The sequence below is a fragment of the Melospiza melodia genome, chromosome 6, assembly GCF_035770615.1.
Source record: "Melospiza melodia melodia isolate bMelMel2 chromosome 6, bMelMel2.pri, whole genome shotgun sequence".
In the NCBI taxonomy this organism is placed as follows: Eukaryota; Metazoa; Chordata; class Aves; order Passeriformes; family Passerellidae; genus Melospiza; species Melospiza melodia.
In genome coordinates, this window is record NC_086199.1 from 16,544,338 (window position 1) to 16,562,776 (window position 18,439).

The window sequence follows — 18,439 nt, forward strand, 5'->3', positions numbered from 1 at the left end:
AAGAGCGTGGTTCTAGCTCAGAGATGATAAGCCCACATCCTTCCATGACAGCTCTCTGCTCGTGCTGCTGTCCCACTGTCAGCCAGCTGGGAAGGGAGCTGCCATGGGGAGTGGGATGCTCACAGTGCCCGAGCACAGACCACGCCTTGGAGGGATAAGAGCAGTCACAGATCCCACCACTCACCGCCCCTGGATGCGCTGAAGGACAATAGTCTCCCTTGTTCCTGTTGGGGCAGGTGCAAATCATCTCCTTGGGATGGAGCTCCCGTGGTAAACTTTCCACTCTCTGCTTTTACTCAGTCTTGTGGTATTTAACCATATGCCCATAAGTACCAATATTTTTTTATCCTTTAAAAGTAGCTTTTTGTCAAGAAAATCTTTCCTTACCTGAAGGGCACTGAAAAGTCTCTGAATTAATGAGTTGCTCTTAAGGACTTTGTTCCCTTCTCTATTCTTTAGTGCACAAAGTCCTGTCTATGCATAATCCTCTTTTTTCTGAGCAGAAGAAAGGCAGTGTCTTTGCTTACAGTCCTTGAACCACACCTTCCAGAGGGCAGGTGCTCCCAGTTCCTAAATACCTCTGCTCCTTCTCCTGTTGTCTGCTGGCTTCTTTCCCTGGCTATCCACCTCGTAAAGTCACTTAGATTGCTGAAAAATCTACTGCTTCCTGCAAGACCACATCCTCTAACCTTCAGCTTAGTCCTCTTGAGGGTCTTTGATTCAGTGAATTGTCTGTGGTAATAAATTGGATTCTTCCTCTATTACCTGGTTCATCCTTCACAAAGAAGCAATCACTCTGTGTGTAGTGAAAGGGAGGTGGTTGGCATGCCCAGCATATTTAGGCTGATGACTTAACATCTTCTACCACAAAAAATGTTATTAACATTTTCTATGTTTTCCACATATTTCTGAAGTTACTAAAAGCATTAGAGGAACAATTTCTTTCACTAAAAAACATTTTTATTGATTAAACTACAAATAAAAAATAAAAAATGCACACATGTACACTTAAATATTTGCAATGGAAAAATCATTTGGAAGAACTTTTCAAATTCCTATTCTCATTTTCAGTACTTTTCTTAATGGCCTGGGAAATGGAAAATTAGGTAAGGCAAACAGAAAATCTCAGGTTATGAATATAGACAAAAATAACTAAACATTGAAAGGTGTTAGATTATTCAGTGAATACTTTAAGACACCATTTTGACCACATAATCTGTCTTTTTTTGTGACCCAGGACATAGAACCTTACCTGTCAAATGGTGTTTTGAAGACACAGTTTTTTGCTACAGCTTGTTTGAAAGAATAAATATTGTTGAGGTGTAAGACCCTAAAGGACAGGAACAATCTTTAGCATCCTAGTTTTTTTCATATGTAATTTCACAGCAATACTCACAGTCCTATCTGTAAGAGTAAGAAGAGGTGTGAAAACCAGATAATTATTTCAATTTGCTACTGACTGCATCAATAATTCTCTTTCTGCTTCAGTAACTATTGGAAACTTTGAGGTTCCATGCACCATCTAGCATGTGCTGTATTATGTTTTTCAGATGTTTAATCAGAAGCACTAAAGCATGTGTCTAATTTTTATTTTTAATCTGTCTTCTAAACACTGAATTATATGTCTTTGTCTTTTGCTTTAGCGACCATCTCAGATAAGAACATAGTTTCCATGCAGATGCTTGGAAGATCACAGGCAAATATACCTTGAATCTTTTCTTAAATAGATTACTAAATGGAGCATTATCTTGCTCTAAGATAAATTTTTGTGGCTTGGAATAACTCTTTGGAATCCCTTGGTATTTCTTTGCAATATCATTTTTTAAAATGTTGATGCCAGAAATGTATTTCAGTAATTATTGCACTAATGCAATGTACAGTGTAAGAACAATTTCCTGTGTCTACTCAGTGTGCTCACAGTAATGCTTTTCAGCAGCATGATGTCAGGAAAAGTTCATGTTCAAGTGATTACCTATAACAACCCCAGAGGTTTGTTTTTGACCTACATTTTTTACTCTTGATATAAGACCTTGCATTTGTCTGTCTTGAAAAGCACTTTCGAATGTGCCCACCATACCTAGCGACATACTTTCATATAAGACTTCATTTCACATTTTAGTTCTTTACTGCACCAGCTTGGCATCCTCTGCGTTTTATCACAAATGTGGAAAACAGTGGGCCAAAACCAGTTCCTCAGAATTCCACATTTATGATTCTCTCTTGAGATTATGGAACTCCTAGTCTTAGTTTCTTTGGTTTGAAAAGTACTGAATATATCTGGTCTTCACTCAAAGGGTTAGAGTGTTGGTTTTCTTTTTATGCTGTGATTTCTTGCAGTATTATTAATACAAATAAGAGTGGTCTCAGTCCTGTGTTTTTGGTGAACATGAGTCAGTGCCATAAAAAGACCTCCTGATAAGAATTAGCCTCCCTGGTGAGATGCAGTGTTGTGCTGCAGTTTCACATCTAGCTTTCCTTTCTATATTAATATGTTGCTCCATTTTTTTGTGCATGCATGGCTTTTAAATTATTTATTTTATCTTTAATTTATGAGCAGCGAATTAAAAATTTCATTCATTGTTCTATGATGTGGCTAAATTCTAAAGAATCCACTAATATCTATTAATATTAGCTTTTACAGATAATAAAACACAAAGCCAGTAATTTGCATGCTAAACACCATGAGTTCACATATTTATTTTGACATTATAAATGATATCTATCCAGTCACCAGGCATCCTGCCATCCATTAAAAATACAATTTGTACCAATAAAAACAAAGCATCAGCACATCACATCCTACAAAAGGCAGGCAGCCAGCCAGAAATTAAAAAAAACTTTCTCCACCCTTGCAATCCCCAAATGAAATCCCATTGCCCCAGCCACCTCACCTCTTGTCAAAATGTCAAGTAAAGACAACATCACACCCCAGAGCTGCTAAACCAAAGCACCACAGCCATAATTTTTAATGCAAACACACTGACCTAAGAGAGAGGCATGTGGTTCATTTTGGAGTGTTCAGACTTCGGCTCTTTCAGCCCATGTATCCTTACAAAGGGATATGGAGATGCCCTGTACCTATTCTCTCCTTCTGTCAGTAACCCAGAGATCTCTAAATCTCACGGCTCAGAGCCACGAGGCTCCGTTCATTGTAGGTGGTATTTCTTAGGAGGCACAGAGCAGTGCTCTGCACAGGCCATGTGGTTGCTCTCAGTACTCATCTGGGAACTAACAAAGTAAATCGTTCCCACTTCAAGTCAGATTTTAATTTGTCTGGAGTCCTGCCCAAACTTCTGCCTTTGGAATTAGCTGTGGGAGCAGTAATGTGAATACAGCAACTGGAAAGATGGATAAGAGAAGTGAATACAACAACTGGAAGGATGGGTGAGAGAATATCAATGACCACTAATTTCATAGCACACAGCAGGATGCCCAAGAGCTGAAACAACTAGAACCAGCTTTGGCCAAGCATTCCTTGGCAAGAGAAGTTTTGAACAGTGATCCATCTATCCTGCCTTGGTTCTCTAGTGTGCTGAACAACTGCTGTCTCAAAGGAGTCACCCAGAGCCACTAGTCATTTGGAAAAATCTGAATTTGTTCAAAATTATTAGGTATGACAACCTTTAACATCCTCACTTTTTTCATATGCAATTTCACAGCAACACTCACAGTCCTGTCTGTCAGGGTAGGAAGAGGTATGAAACTCAGATTACTCTTTTAACTTGCCATAGGTTACATCAATAATTCTCTTCCTGCTTCAGTAACTACTGGAATCTTTGAGGTTCCATGCAACATTAGGGTGGAACAGCAACATTCCATAGAATTTAGCTGAAAGAAACTTTGCTGCTTCCAAGGTCCTCTAATAGAAAACAATGATGGTTAATCTTTTATTTTACATCTCACTAGACAATGTATAGTCTGCACAAAATTATTGAAAAAGTGGTATCTTGAAATGTTCATAATAATAGATGCAGGCTGTACATGAGAGACTACAAGACAGAAAGGTCTGTCACCTGCTCCTGTTTCTGTTTTGTAAAATGCCCTACCCTGAAGAGTTTTAGGTGCTAAACAGTGAGGGAGACTGGACTATAGCAGAGATAATGGATTTTCATGGATTTTGTAATCCCTGCTTTCCAAAAAGGAAGCAGGGTGATGGAAGACGAAAAGCAATGAAGAGTTCCCAAAAGATAAATTCTCAGCCCATGAGCTACAGTGTGGCCAGTGCATCTGTGCTGGCTCCTTGTCCTGCACAGTAACCACCAGGTACCTTATCTCCTCTGAGGACAGATCTAATTTGTATTTTCTTCCCAGTCCACCTCACAGCAACATTTCTCCGTTGCCACATACTGAGTCATCTACCCAAAATCACATGAGGTATCCCTTAACAGTAGCTATTATTAAAGACTAGACGTTTTTTGGATGCAGGTAAGATTTTCTAAGGACCTTGGTGATGAAAGATACTAAAAGCAGGTTTGGTATAATGAAAACCATCCTTGGATTATCAGTGATAGGTGACAGCATCTGATGCTTTCATGGCACTGAGATCATCAAATATCACACTTTGTTAACATCTTGAATGGAGGGCAGTGGGGTTTCTAGGGTTTCTTGCTAGCATGCTGCCCTTTAATAACTCTTCTGCTTTCCATCTGATTAGACTTTACCTTGGGGCTCAGGGGACAACTCACTGCAGTATTTCTGTCCATGGTGAAGACTGTGACATAAGTTGTGCTGTGTCAGACATACTCTTCCAAACTTCAGGAAAATGCACCTCAGGGATTTCTTAGCCACTTGTGCTATCCTTACATTGAGTAGGCCTTACAGTTTTTTATTCTCTGAATTTGTCTTATCTGCTTTGAACCTACAAAACTATTGAAAATCTATAATCATGTGCAATTAGATTGCTCAGGTATTGTGTATGACCCATCACAGAGGCAGAGGTAGTACACATGGGCTCTGAAGTCCCAGAGCATGAAGACACCTAAGATTGATGCTTGAATGGGACAGAAATAAGCTGTGCAACCAGACAAAGAAATTATTCATGCCTTATTGATGGATTGTCATGTTCCACTTGCAACCTCTTGCAATTTTCATTCAAACAAAAATGCCCTGGAACTGTTTTGATGTAACTTCTGTGTCTATCCATAGAAGATAGAACTTCTATGTCTCTATCCATAGAAGACAGAACTTCTATGTCTATCCACAGGCAATCTCTTGAAGTTCTATGACTAGTTTTCTTCCAAGTGGAAATAATCTGGGATTCTTTGGGTTTGTTGGTTTTTCTTTTTTGTTTTTCCTGCCAAATGTCTAGTTTTGACTTTACCAACCACATCTGCTCTTACTGTATGCTGTACTGTGCAAATGGGCATGTCACCCTATGTCTCCCAGGTCTGATGTCCTTCAAGAAGATACCTAATGTCTGGCCAGCTGTTGCACCAATAGTTTTTTCAGTGCACAAATATCTGCTCTCAGAGAGCCCATATAATGTGGATCAATCCAGGGCAGACAGCCTGGGATTATACTACCTGTTTCAGCTGTGAAGGCTGCTTGCCAAAAATACTTTATTTGATTGTATTGGCTGTGTCAGTAAGAGTTTAATGGCACTTCATGGTAAGGGGCAATCTTAGAGAATGCCAGACATGAAATACAGAACTGGGTGTGCTCCCTCAGGCCCAACCAAAAAGATTTGCTGCTACCAGTAAATCTGTTTACACCTTCTGGCTGCATAAAGCTTCTTTAGTGAAGTCACTGAGGTACTGTTCAGTGCAAAATGTGATGAGTCAAGGTGTTCTGCATAGACAACTTCAGGATCATCAGGTATTCTGGCAGAAACTCCACAGGAGGCCTTCATTGTAAAAAATGTTGTGTTCAAATGGAAATATGCTTCCAAATACTACCACAAAAGGTGAAGACTGGGAGTAAGCAAATAAATCTGCTTGTTATAAAGCAAGTGGAAGAGGATCAACATTTTACTTCTCTGGAGTGGAGCTCAAGCAGCTGCTACAAGGATGATTTGGGAACAAAACCAATCCCATAACCACCTGTTGCTTAAGTGAAAGATGTTGTATCCCTGCAAGAAAAATGCCCCCCAAAAGAGTGGAGGATCTGTTGTCTTCAAACTGCCTTGCTACCATATGTGGTGAGACCATGACCCTCATTTTGTTTCCACTTTGCTTCACCTATTAATATTACTGGAAGCAGGGAACATGGAAAATGAAAATCTCCTTTTTAAGCTTAGTGCAGACTAAGAAAAAGCAAAATTGGCCAGATCCCAAGGTACCACTCCTAAAACAATAAGAAAGCATGACAAATAGAAAGCTTTTTCATTTAGAAAACATTAATGTCATTGCTATTAAATTTATGGTCAGATAAAATCTCTGTTCAGTACTACCAATTATGTGTGATATGCTATGAAGGGAGGATCCAAATTTTTTAGCTCAATCGCAGAAGCAATAGCTGAACTCAACAACATATTTATGGACCTATATAGTCTAGACTTGTTATCTCACCCTTTCCCCACTTCCCCCACCATTTTGCCAATCTTCATCTGGCCAATAAATACATGGGAACCAAATTCTGACAGAGTTAATTACTTCTAATTGTGCCCCTCTTGTTATCTTACCAGTTTTGACTCACCATAAATTGCTCTCATACAGATGTTGGCAAGATAAGAACCCTAGACTCCCTCCATATGTACAATATGTTTGTATTTATTTATGTATCTGAGCATGTTAGATATGCTGCTGTGGTAGCCTGGATCAGTTATTTCATGACTGCTGGGGTTGTACAGCTGACTGGCTGTGCTTGCTGCCTTGGGGGCAGGCACAGACATGGAATTCCTGCCCTCTGCTCCCTGCTCCAGCCCGGGGCTTTGGTGAGACACTTCCAGTCATGACCTAACAAAGTCTGGGTTAATAAGAATCAGGGGAGGATCAAGGGAGTAGCATTGCTAGGATGACATAGTGCTTCAGCAAAGGCCAGTGCACAGTATGCTGGAATGAAAAATAGTTTAGGTATCAATAAATAAAACATAAAAATTTAGGTTGGCTGGGGAAATGACACAATTTATCTTTTGGCATTTCTATTTCTGACATCTAGAGGCAAACCTGATGCCTGAAACATCAGGAAAGATATTGAGCAAGGCGTGATTCAAAATGAATTTCTGACTCTGAAAGGCATTTTTAATCAGTTAGGTTCCAGGGTCCTGGCTTATATAAATGTAAGAATGCTATTCACCTCCCTTGCAAAAAAAAAGGGGAAAAAAAAAAAAGCCCACAACAAAAATACCCTAAGGGATTGCAATAAAAACCCAAATACATTAAACCCAGTAAAGATGGTGAGGTGGGGGGGTGGAAATTAAAAGAAAATAGTACTATTGTCAGGAAATTGATTCCAGGGAAGTATACATTTTTTTGGTCAGGTAAAGGTTGATTTTTGGTTGAACTTTGTGTCTGAAAATTTGCAGTGAGATGGTCTGCATTGGTGGGGGTAGGAAGTATTTTTTTATGTCTCTGAGTTGTGTTTGTACATCTCTCAAACTCTCCTTCATCTCTTACTTTTCAATGGTGTTGCACAACCCTTTCAGCAGCCTCTCCCCAGGACTGAACACTGCTCTACAGCATGGAAATCCAAGCTCAGTGACAGCAAATGTGGAAGTTACAAAAAGTTTGAGATAATGAGAGACTTTCCTTGAGGAGAAAATACTGGGTCACCTGCAAAACTGAGATTTGATGTGCATTCTCAGTTCTCACTGCCCTCAGACATTTATTAGTGTGATTTTCCTTCAGGTTATGGTCATTCTCTCTACTCCTCCAAACTCTGCTTCCTTGCACAGAGGCAGTGTGTACACTGTACAATATGAACAATCTTTTGTTGTTGCTATTTCTAACATTTTCCTTCTGTATTCTGTGTTGCAGATGTGGATGAATGCGCTTCAGATTCTCACCAGTGTAACCCCACCCAGATCTGCATAAATACTGAAGGGGGCTACACCTGCTCCTGCACTGAAGGCTACTGGCTGTTAGAAGGCCAGTGTTTAGGTAAAATGCTCATTTGCTACAGTATCTGAGTATCTGTGTACCTGGGGCTCCCTGAATTAAAGTCACTAAGCACTTTTGCCAAGGACACAGTTAAACCTTCAGCTATGTGGAAACTCTTTTGTCTCTGAAAGTGCCAATGAGGTGTTTGGCAGAGAGACTCCCCCATGGAACAAAACTGTAGCTGGAAATGCCATATGACTAGCATCATAGTAGTGTCATAACTGGGCTTTTCATATTCCCAGTCTGAAGGATTCCCTTTCATGTAAGATCAATTGCAAGCATGTGTGCACAAAGATTTTTGCCCAAACAGACTTGAGCTCTTGTTATTGTGACAGGGTGGACCTGAAGGGATCCATATCTGATACCAAGAAATGGGAATGACAGTAACTCCCAAGTCAACCAATTCTTTTGTTTGGGGGTGAGAAAAAAATTACCTCTGAACTGGGTGCCATTTCATAATCTTCCATGCAGTTTTATTTCAATTTTATTATTTTCCTTGCAGCAATACCCTGTTCATCCTTTTAGCTCAGTCCTGTTGAAAAAACATTGCTCAGCAAACAGCACAGGAAAACAAAGCTTCCATCCCTCCTCTCCTCCAGCCCTTTCCCCTCACCTGACATACACATGGGATGATGATGTAGACATTAATCTTAGGTACACAGGTAGGACCTAGGAGTCAGCATACAACTTTTTTTAAAGAAAAGTTACCCATTATTAGTTCTTTCCCTGCAGTTCAGGCTGTTTGGTGCCAGCTCTGCAGAGCTGGACCATCCTGTCACATCTCCACTGGAAGGAGAATGGGCTTTCCCTGCCCATTTGTCCCTGGAGCATCTCCAGTTATTTTCCAGCTTTCTCCTCCCAAGTACCAATTCCATGAATTCCTGGCTGCTTTCCTAACTGCTGCTGTGAAATTCACCTGGCAGGCACCCGGCTGATCCCTGTCCAAGCTGGGGTCTGTGCAGCCACAGCCTCCTCAGGGAGTCTCTGTCTTGCAGCTCCCCTGGCATAAGAAGTCTCCAAGGCCCCTGCTCCTTAATCTGTGATAAATGAACTTCTCAAAGCTTGTGCTGGGGAATGTACAGACGGTAGGATGGGGATGAGGGAGGGAAGGAAGGCAGACTCTGCTCTGCATCACCTGTTCTGTTACCCATTTACTTCTCCCAGTTACAGGCCAAATGAAAGGGTTGGGTGCAGCATTCAGGATTTGAACACAGATCTAAAATATTCTTCTGCATGATGGTTATAGCAGAGAAGTGAAATGGCTGCATTGATAAATTGATTTGAGTACCTGCTCATGCTATCTAAAATAGGGAATAACATCCCAGTATTGCCCTATTTAAGTAACTATGGGATGGATTATTGCAAGGCAATGTGAAAAAGGAAAAGCAAATTGTGTTTAGAATTGCTATATTTTCCCCTAAATTTCAAAGAAGTCTCAGTTTTCCATACTTTATACTGGCTTTGGAGAAGTGATCATTGCTGCCATAAAGCAGTAAAGCAATACTTAGTGTAATCAGAGGGCCAAGTTGGGGTTTAGAGGCAAATTTTTTGGGGGGCACTGTTATTAGTGCAGTGGAATTCAGTGAAATTACCAATTACTTTTGGTAAATCACCATTACAAAAACCTACACTTCTATCTGTTGCAATTATCCTGTAAAGTTTACACAGAGAAGCCAGTGCAGCATATCCACATGACCCACCCACAAGAAGCAGCCCTGTACAAGTCCTTATCCTCAAAATGTAGCACTCTTGAGATAACAGTCCTGAAAAGACAAAGCATGTACTTCATGAAATGCACTGTGCCATTGAATGAGGTATTAATTTACTTAAAACCCTTGTTATTTTTGCAGGATTTGTTGCAGCCTGCTGCTGGTGTACTTATCACCACTGATCTGACCTTTAAGTTATCTTACTGACTGCATATAATATACTGGGTTTTCTATTGCATAAATTTAGCTTCAAAGCTTTAACACAGCCATTTAAAAAAATCTCTAATAATCAAAAGCAGGTTGATACCAAAGGAAATGTTAAGGCTTTGAAAGGACAGCTATTCCAGGTGTTTCATTTTAGTTTTTAGTTCTGAGGCAAAAATCTTCTAGCATTTACCATCTTACATGTCTTAGAGCATTTTCTTGTGCTCGTAGCACTCAGTTGCATGCACTGCCAATGCTGCAATTCAGCCCAAACTGCTATTTTGGCATTAAACTAACTGTTTATATAGTCTGTAATTTGTCAGTTAAAAATTCATATAAAAAGAGAATGTGACTATTTGGAAAAAAATCTTTCAAAAATATCCTCACTCAAAAAAGAAGCCTGTAGTAACAAACACCACTGTTCCAGTGAGCAGCTTTGGTACATGTGGAGGCAAAGAAGGTTTCTATTTTAATTCTGCCAAAATTTCGCTGCAATGCTGGCTGTGGTTGTGCTGGCAGCCAGGTATCATTTGAGGGAGCTGCTTAAAGGAACAAACTGGGCTGCCTGATTTAAACTGAAGGTTACAGCAATGCCAATCAATTCATCAGACACACTGGTAGATGCCAGATGCGGGTAACACCACATTACCACATTCTACTGGGGACAGGTACATTTCAACTCTAACTCCATGTCTGCACGCCTGGAAGTTTGGCTGTGACACCATGACCAGTGTGCTGGGGAATTTCTGTGTTATCAGCACTGCTGCCTCAGTGTGCTGGCTGCTTTGTCTGCCATGAGGAGACGCAGAGCACTCCAGTTCCCCTCCTTTTCCCCGCAGACATAGACGAATGTCGCTATGGGTACTGCCAGCAGCTGTGTGCCAACGTGCCCGGCTCCTACTCCTGCACCTGCAACCCCGGCTTCACCCTCAACGACGATGGGAGATCCTGCCAAGGTAAGGGTAGGGTGAACCAGGCCTGAAATCTTTGGTGCCCCCTCAGCCACACCCTTAAGACTTGCTTGGTTTTCAGAACAAAAGTGACCTTCCCAGCATTGCTTTTAGAAATGGTCACAGGTTGGTCAGACAGATATTTCTGCAGTTTCACAGTACCTCAAAGGGGTGCAGGTGCAACACCACTGGTGTATCAGGAGAAATATGCACAGAGGCCCAAACCTCAATTCACTCAATTCAGTGGAATTACCAAGTGTTCAGGCACTGAATTTATTATTAAAATGTGAGGTTGTGTGCCCCAGCTGAGACAGAAAACCTTTATCAGATCAGTAAATCGGGCTCTCCCACAATCCAGACTGGAGTCCTAAGCATTAGGCCACCTTTTGCTGGGCTATGCTACCTCAGAGTCAACACAAGCCCTCCCCAGCCTCCCTGGCAAAGCAGAGAGCATCTTCCCACATGCTGCAGGAGAAGGTCTGTGCTCATGATGACCAGAAGTTGTTCATGTCCTACAAGGAAAAAAATATTGCTTTTGCCTTAGCCCAAGGCTTCCATAGGGCTCCTCATCATTGCTGCTTTTTTCTCAGATCTGTTATGATTATATTGGTTCAGTGGTTTTCAAATTGCAGGACAAGGACAGAAACATTTATAATAAAAATTTCACCCCCATCTTCCATGTTATGTTTTAATTGAAGTCATTCCCAAAATGCTTCACTTCCACACATGTTGTGTCCAACATGCTATTCCCAGGCATCAACAAATAAACATCCAAATAAACAACACTGACCTGGTTATATTTTTCAGAACAAATGGTTCTGACTGTACAGCTAATCTCTTTGAAATGCTCTGCAGGAAAAAAATGAAAATGGAGTTTGGGGAGAAGTCACTGATGAATTTGGCATTGTTTTCCCATAGATGTGAACGAATGTACAAGTGAAAACCCTTGCACTCAGACCTGTGTCAACACCTATGGCTCTTTTCTCTGCCGCTGTGAACCTGGCTATGAACTGGAAGCTGACGGAGTTAACTGCAGTGGTAACTCTCTTATTTACTCTTTTTTTTACAAACTTTCTTAAAATTTTTTTGCCTTGGTCCATGGTAGCATCAGGATAGCTGCAACTCATACGTGACAGTGTTCACAGGAGTTCTTGGATGAGGGAAGAGATGAGGATCTGACTCCATGTTTCAGAAGGCTTGATTTATTATTTTATTATATATATTACATTAAAACTATACTAAAAGAACAGAAGAAAAGGTTTCATCAGAAGGCTTAGCTAAGGATAGAAAAGAATGATAAGAAAGGTTTGTGGCTCAGAGAGCCCAAGCCAGCTGGGCTGTGATAGGCCATTAATTACAAACAACTTTCTGAGACCAATCACAGATCCACCTGTTGCATTCCACAGCAGCAGATAATCATTGTTTACATTTTGTTCCTGAGGCCTCTCAGATTCTCAGGAGGAAAAATCCTAAGGAAAGGATTTTTCCTGAAAGATGTCTGCGACACTCATATGATCTTCTTTCCAGCTAAAGCACTCAGCAAATGCCCAGGAAAACTCCGTGGAGGAGGGCCACAAATGGTTTTAAAGAAATAAGCTAAATATTCAAAAACTCCAAGGTAACAGCAAAACATAAGAAAGCACTCTGTAATGCTGAACAGGAAGCTTTATTAGAGCAAGTAGAGATAGCCTGAGGACATTCTTCCATGATTAAAGAAATAGTTTATAGAAAGCACTTTTCGATTTGTCTGTTGAATGCATGTATTTCCCTTGCTCTTAAGGACTGCTCACTTCTGCCTGACACTTTCCCATCTTCCCTGTATGGCTCTGGCTTCACTTTAAAAACAATATATGATTTCTTAGTACAGTTATTGCTGACCTGTACAGCACACAGCAGAATAAATTGTGCTTATGTCATTGTAATTTTTCCTTTCTGGATTTTGTTTTTATTGTATTATTTTATTTTAATTGAAGGCAAAACTTATTTCTTTGCTTATTGTACCATCAGCCTGATAAAATTAGAAAATTCAGCCAATATGTCTTGGAAAAATGCACTGGAAAATACTTGAGTTTTAATTTACAGTAAATAGATGTAATATTCTGTTTCTGAGAGAGAAGACGTGAGATGCAGTGTACATGATTAGTCTTTCCCAAGATATTTTCCCTGCAAATCTCCTTGTTATAAGGGGAAGAACAAATATTAAATATCTAAAGGATCTTAAGAATTAAACACCTAAGTGTCCTGCATTCTGATGGATTTTCTTCTTCTCAGTTAGGGGGTCTGAACCAGATAAGTTTATTGCAATGCCCAATAAGTTGGTGCTTGAGCCTCATCCATGAGAGCTGAGCCAGCAAAAGGGCCTTTCCACCATCCAGCAGAAAATCTTTTCCTGACAATCTTGTGCAAGAGATGTTTGACAAAGCAGGTCAAGGTTCTCTGGATGAGCTTCTTCCACTCCACAGCAATCACTGGACATCTGAGGCTTGCAAAGGGAATGCCTGGTCAGGGGGACACTCTTGAGAGACACCCAGGATTCAGGTTTATTTCAGTAGGAGTGGAGTTAGTCCATGGCCTAGCAGCCAACTTACCATAAAACTGGAAGGCATTCTTGCCCCAATTCAAGGAGAGAGGCAGAGATTTCAACCTGGCTTTCCCAACAGAGGTCTTCCAAGTGCATCAGATGTGCTCTGAAATAACAACCACCCTGTTGTCTGCACACAGGCAGCCAGGAGAATGCCAGGAGTGTTTAGGAACACTGTGGGGCCAAGAGCAGGAATGCAGGGCCCTTGGGGCTTCAAGCCCCTCAGGACCTGATAGGAGCCAAGCACCAGTTACACAAATCCAGTATGCTGGAGGTCTGGGCTAGGATGCCAGAGGACGCCTGATATAAAGTGCCTAATATTTCAGCCGCTTTATGGAGTCAGCCCTCAGTCCATGGAGCTTCAGGAAGGTGTTTGTTTCTGTGAACTCACTGGGGAAACTCACACAGTAACAGGACTTTGTAGGTGTAGAGTTCCTTTCATCTCCCTTTTGAGAATCTGATTTCAGCCCTAAAGCCACTTGGATATATTTGGACTTCAAATACTTTCCAATCCATTTGCACAAAACACCAGAAGTGAATAAATGGACTGAGCCCAATTTAGAAGAAAGGGAAATTCAGTCTGAAGAGTAAAAGTGATTTGCCTGGGAGAGTCAACATGTCAGTGCTGGGAATAAGAACTTGGGAGTTCCTGGCTGGGGCCCTGGCCTTTGTTCCTTTCTTCCCCTGAACAGGGAAATAAGGAAATGATTAGTGGCAGCCTCCCTCGGCCTCGTGCCTTTGCATGTGTTTTCCCCTCAGTCAGCCATGGCTCCATGTGCAGCTCTGAAGTTCATCTTTCTCACTTGAGCACAGCCCTGCAGAACAAAATGACTGGTCAATCCATGAGAGCAAGGGGCAAAGAACTCAGTTTCTGCTTTCAGTCAGTGTTTGACAGACTGCCCAGCCTCCCATGTATCTGGGAGAGGGCTGGGCCTTGCAGTGTGTCTGACCCAGGCTGGGATGTGCTCTAGGAGTCTCGCTGGAATGACTTGGAAGTAACTGACTAGAGGCTAAAAAATATGAAACAGACAGGGCTGGCTGCAGGAGTTCTGCTGGAACCCGTGTGGCTGGAACCCTGGGAACGTGAAGCTTGTTCTCCAAAAGAAGGGGAAAAAAAAAAGAAAACAAAACTGCTGCCAAGTCTTTCCTTTTAAATTACAGTTGCAGCTTTGTTGTCAGAGTATCTATCTCTGACGTAAAACAGGAATGAAAACATGGCCAAGTGGTGACAGGTATTAGAAAAGAAAAATAAATAATTAAAAGCCATACATTGTGTTCAGCAGCAGCTTTGGTTTCCTTAGGAAAAAAGTGTTTAATGAAGAACTTGTTGTATAGCATTTTGTCAGGCTGCTGCAGAGCTCTAGGGAGCTGGAGAGTGCCAGCCTCCAGCTGAGGTAATGGGCAGGTAGTCTGGGTGGCCACCTGCCTGCAGGACTGCTCTTTTGACAGTAAAGCCAAGGACACTAAACGTTGGTTTTTGTTTTCCCACTGCAGACATGGATGAGTGCAGCTTCTCAGAGTTCCTCTGCCAGCACGAATGTGTGAATGGGCCTGGTTCTTACTACTGTACCTGTCCTTCAGGATATAACTTGCTTGATGACAGTAGAAGCTGCCAAGGTAACATTTCTGTACTGATTAAACCCCTGGGGACCAGAAAGTAAATCCTGTGTCTAGAAAGAGGTTTTCAAGAACTTGGTCTTGGCATTGCACAGTGAAATACTTGTGGGGGCCAATTATGCCATTCTGGTAAGGATGTCAGCACGTGAATATTCCTGCTGAGGTGAACTGGTGTGTTGTTTTAAGTAAGACTTTACTGACTAGGAAACAACTACACAGGAAAGACATCAAATGCTCTCCCCTCTGCTGTACCTTTCACATTCTCTGAGGTCGGAGAGTTTGAGAAGCCAATTCCCTTTTTTGTTTGGGTTTGGTTTTTTGGGGGTTTTTTGCAGCATTTAGCATGTGGGAGCACTCTAATTAGCAGAAGTGAATGGAGTAAAAACTGATCTTAAAAGAGGGGACAGTTATAAAAAGGCCACCTCTCATAGTGCAAGAGTTTTATGAATTTTGGGGTAATTCTTTAAGATGGAAACCAGTTTGTAGGAGTGGTATCTTGTACATATTTCCCTGTTTCAGCCATTCTCTCATTCCTTGTGTTTTAGATATCAATGAATGTGAAATCAGAAACTTCACCTGCACTTCACAGCAAACATGTTTCAATATCCCAGGAGAATATAAATGTTTAGATCCAGTACGATGTGAGGAGCCTTATCTCCAGATTAATGAGAAGTGAGTAACATACCCACAGCCACAAAAGCAAATTCTGTCTGTGAAAGTTGTATCTAAGGTAAACCAAAGAAGCTGTAATTTTACACTACAGCCATGAACTCTGTCTGTAAGTCAGATAAATGTGAAGTTAGACTGGAAAAGCAGCTATCAGTTAGTTAGAAAACAGCAAGGCTTGTGATGTAATAAGAAACATTTACTTACATTACTGACTTCATATATGCTCAAATGCAGCCTGTTTATTAGTAGGAATATTTCCTGCAAATGGTGACTAGTTTATGCCTGCGAAGTACTTTAAAATATTATATGATATTTGGAGTTTCTTATTGCTTAAAGGTTAAAAGTTCTGAATAGTTTACAAACTAATCAAGTTCACTGACCTTGCCCAGAAATTGGGTATGTCTGGATGAGGTTGTTAGTACTGTCTCAACTGGGAAACATTTGAGCAAGCAAACAATAAACCTTAAATTTCTTAAAATAGACTGTTTCTTTCACATCTGTATGTATTTGCTGGGGCTCAAAATATTTCAATTCCAGACAGATATCAATATACTGTAGTCCACATTATTTCATCCACAATGTTTGCACTAAACCCAATAATCTGGAATTGGTTGGTAGCCTAATACATTTTATAGAAAGTCAAGAGATTAGCAATTAGCTTCTTTCCTTTAGAATTTATAACTGTATTTGCATTGTTTTCTGAACAAGGGCAGCTGAAGAGTGGACACATAATGTTTGTCCAGTTCTGGGTTCTCCTCCCTTGGTGATAGAGTCTTAAACTGGAATTTGGAATAACAGAATCCTCTGTATCTAAATTCCCCAGAGCTCAGCTACAGAGTCCTTGCAGAGCAGCTTGCATCAGAACACAATCTCTGAGCCTTGTGTTTGGTGGCTTTGGCTCATCTCTAGATGGGCCTGCTCTTAATTAGTGACATATGTCCAGAAGTGGTCAGTGTAAAATTGCCAAGTGAATTCCTGGCATCTGTGTTTTCTGTGGAAGGAATTGGGTGATCATAATGCCAGGAGCCTCTTGATGGGGGACATGCCAGATGCGCTGTCTGAAATTGATGTCAGCAGTAGAGGTTATAGAAAATATAGAAAAAATAGTTAAAACATCCTTGCCCAGTAAATTCTCCCAACATTACTTTTATAAAGAGATATCCTGCTTTACAACTTCCTTAGAGATCTCTGAAGAAATCAGCAGCATATGACTAGGGCACAGGAACTGATGCAGTCTGTTTGCATTTCCAAAGGCTTCTGAAAAGACCCTCACATAGTTATCATGGAAATTAAGCAGTCATAAGTAACAGAGAAAAGTCCCTGGAACAGAAGAATAAGAAGCTGAAAGATAAAAATTAAACAGAGGATAGTGTTAAATTGTCAACATTCATGAATTTCTGCAGAGGTCTGAGCTGGACCTACTTGGTCCATCATAAACAACCTGGGGAAAAGAATAAACCATGAGATGGGCAAAGTCTGCAACAATATATGAAGACAGCAGATAAAAGTGGGTAGAAAAATACTACAGAATAAGCCTCAATGACTGTGCAATGAAAACGGCAGATTAAATTCAGTGTAGATGAGTTTAAAGTAAAAAGAAAATCCCAAATTCACAAATTAAATAAGGACCACTGATCTGATCATAATCCATGCAAACTGAGATTTGAGGGTTCTTGTTCCATGATCTGCAGTACTCACTAGAGGTCAGAAAAGCAATCTGAGTTCCAAATGTTAATAGGTAGAGAATATCCTTGGAGCACATGCTCTATTGTGTATTACATCTTTAAGACTGTGCAGTTCCTTCCCCTCCTTTCAAAAGAAATACAACTGGATAAAGGTTCATAAGAAGCAATGAGGATGATCAAAAGTATAGAATAGCTTCCTTGTGAATAACAGCCAAAGTAGAGCAGTTCAGCCATGAACAGGATCAGATGGGAAGCCCTGAGATGGGTGAGGAGGATGAGCAGGGATTGACTGGCTGCTCTCCTTTCAGGTGAGCAGCTGGGAGCACCAGCTACAGTCAGAAAGAAGCCATGCAAAGAGAGATGAAAGGGGCTGTGGGGCTTCTGGCCACAGGGGGCTGTGCATGCCAAACATTCATGTGGGAAGCTGGATAAGAAATGCACCGATAGCTGATGAATAGAAAGAAGAAATTTTTGTTTCAGGGGTTCCCTGAGTCACAAACAATTGGAGACTGTTGGTGGAAATGTTGTGTGCTTGTCATATCCTCTTCTTCCTTAAGGCTCTGCATTTGATGTTAGAGCTTTGGCTTGATCCAGGATGTCAACTGTATGTTTTCATGTAGTGCACAAAATATAATGAAACAAAAATCACTACTGTTTATGTAGTACTACCAGTGAAATTATCTAATAATATTCTGGGGACAGTTCAGTATAAATTACTAACAGAATAAACATGTACAGAGTATTCTACACCTGCAGGGCTGCTTCAAAGGAAGTTCACATTTTTGAGTGATCTAAGGAGAATGGCAAATTATTTTTGCCAAGAAGACAAGAAAAAGGAGGCAGAACGTAAGCCAGAACAGCAACACAGAAAATGCTAAAAGTGAGAAAATGCATTACAAGTTTCATTGATTCTTTTAGCTGGTCAACAACATTATTTGTTTGTTTGTTTATTTATGCACGTTTATTTATATAAATAATCAAATATTAC

At 40.8% G+C, this 18,439-nt stretch overlaps 1 protein-coding gene across 3 annotated transcripts in view; it reads left to right on the plus strand.

The window, feature by feature from the left end:
- Positions 1-18,439, plus strand: part of FBLN5 (fibulin 5) — a 51,907-nt gene that overhangs the window by 25,473 nt on the left and 7,995 nt on the right. For all 3 annotated transcript variants that reach the window (XM_063160094.1, XM_063160095.1, XM_063160093.1), the window contains 5 exons: positions 7,914-8,036; positions 10,789-10,905; positions 11,818-11,937; positions 14,975-15,097; positions 15,643-15,769. In XM_063160094.1, the coding sequence (XP_063016164.1) occupies positions 7,914-8,036; positions 10,789-10,905; positions 11,818-11,937; positions 14,975-15,097; positions 15,643-15,769 (610 nt within the window). The remainder of the gene's footprint in view (positions 1-7,913; positions 8,037-10,788; positions 10,906-11,817; positions 11,938-14,974; positions 15,098-15,642; positions 15,770-18,439) is intronic.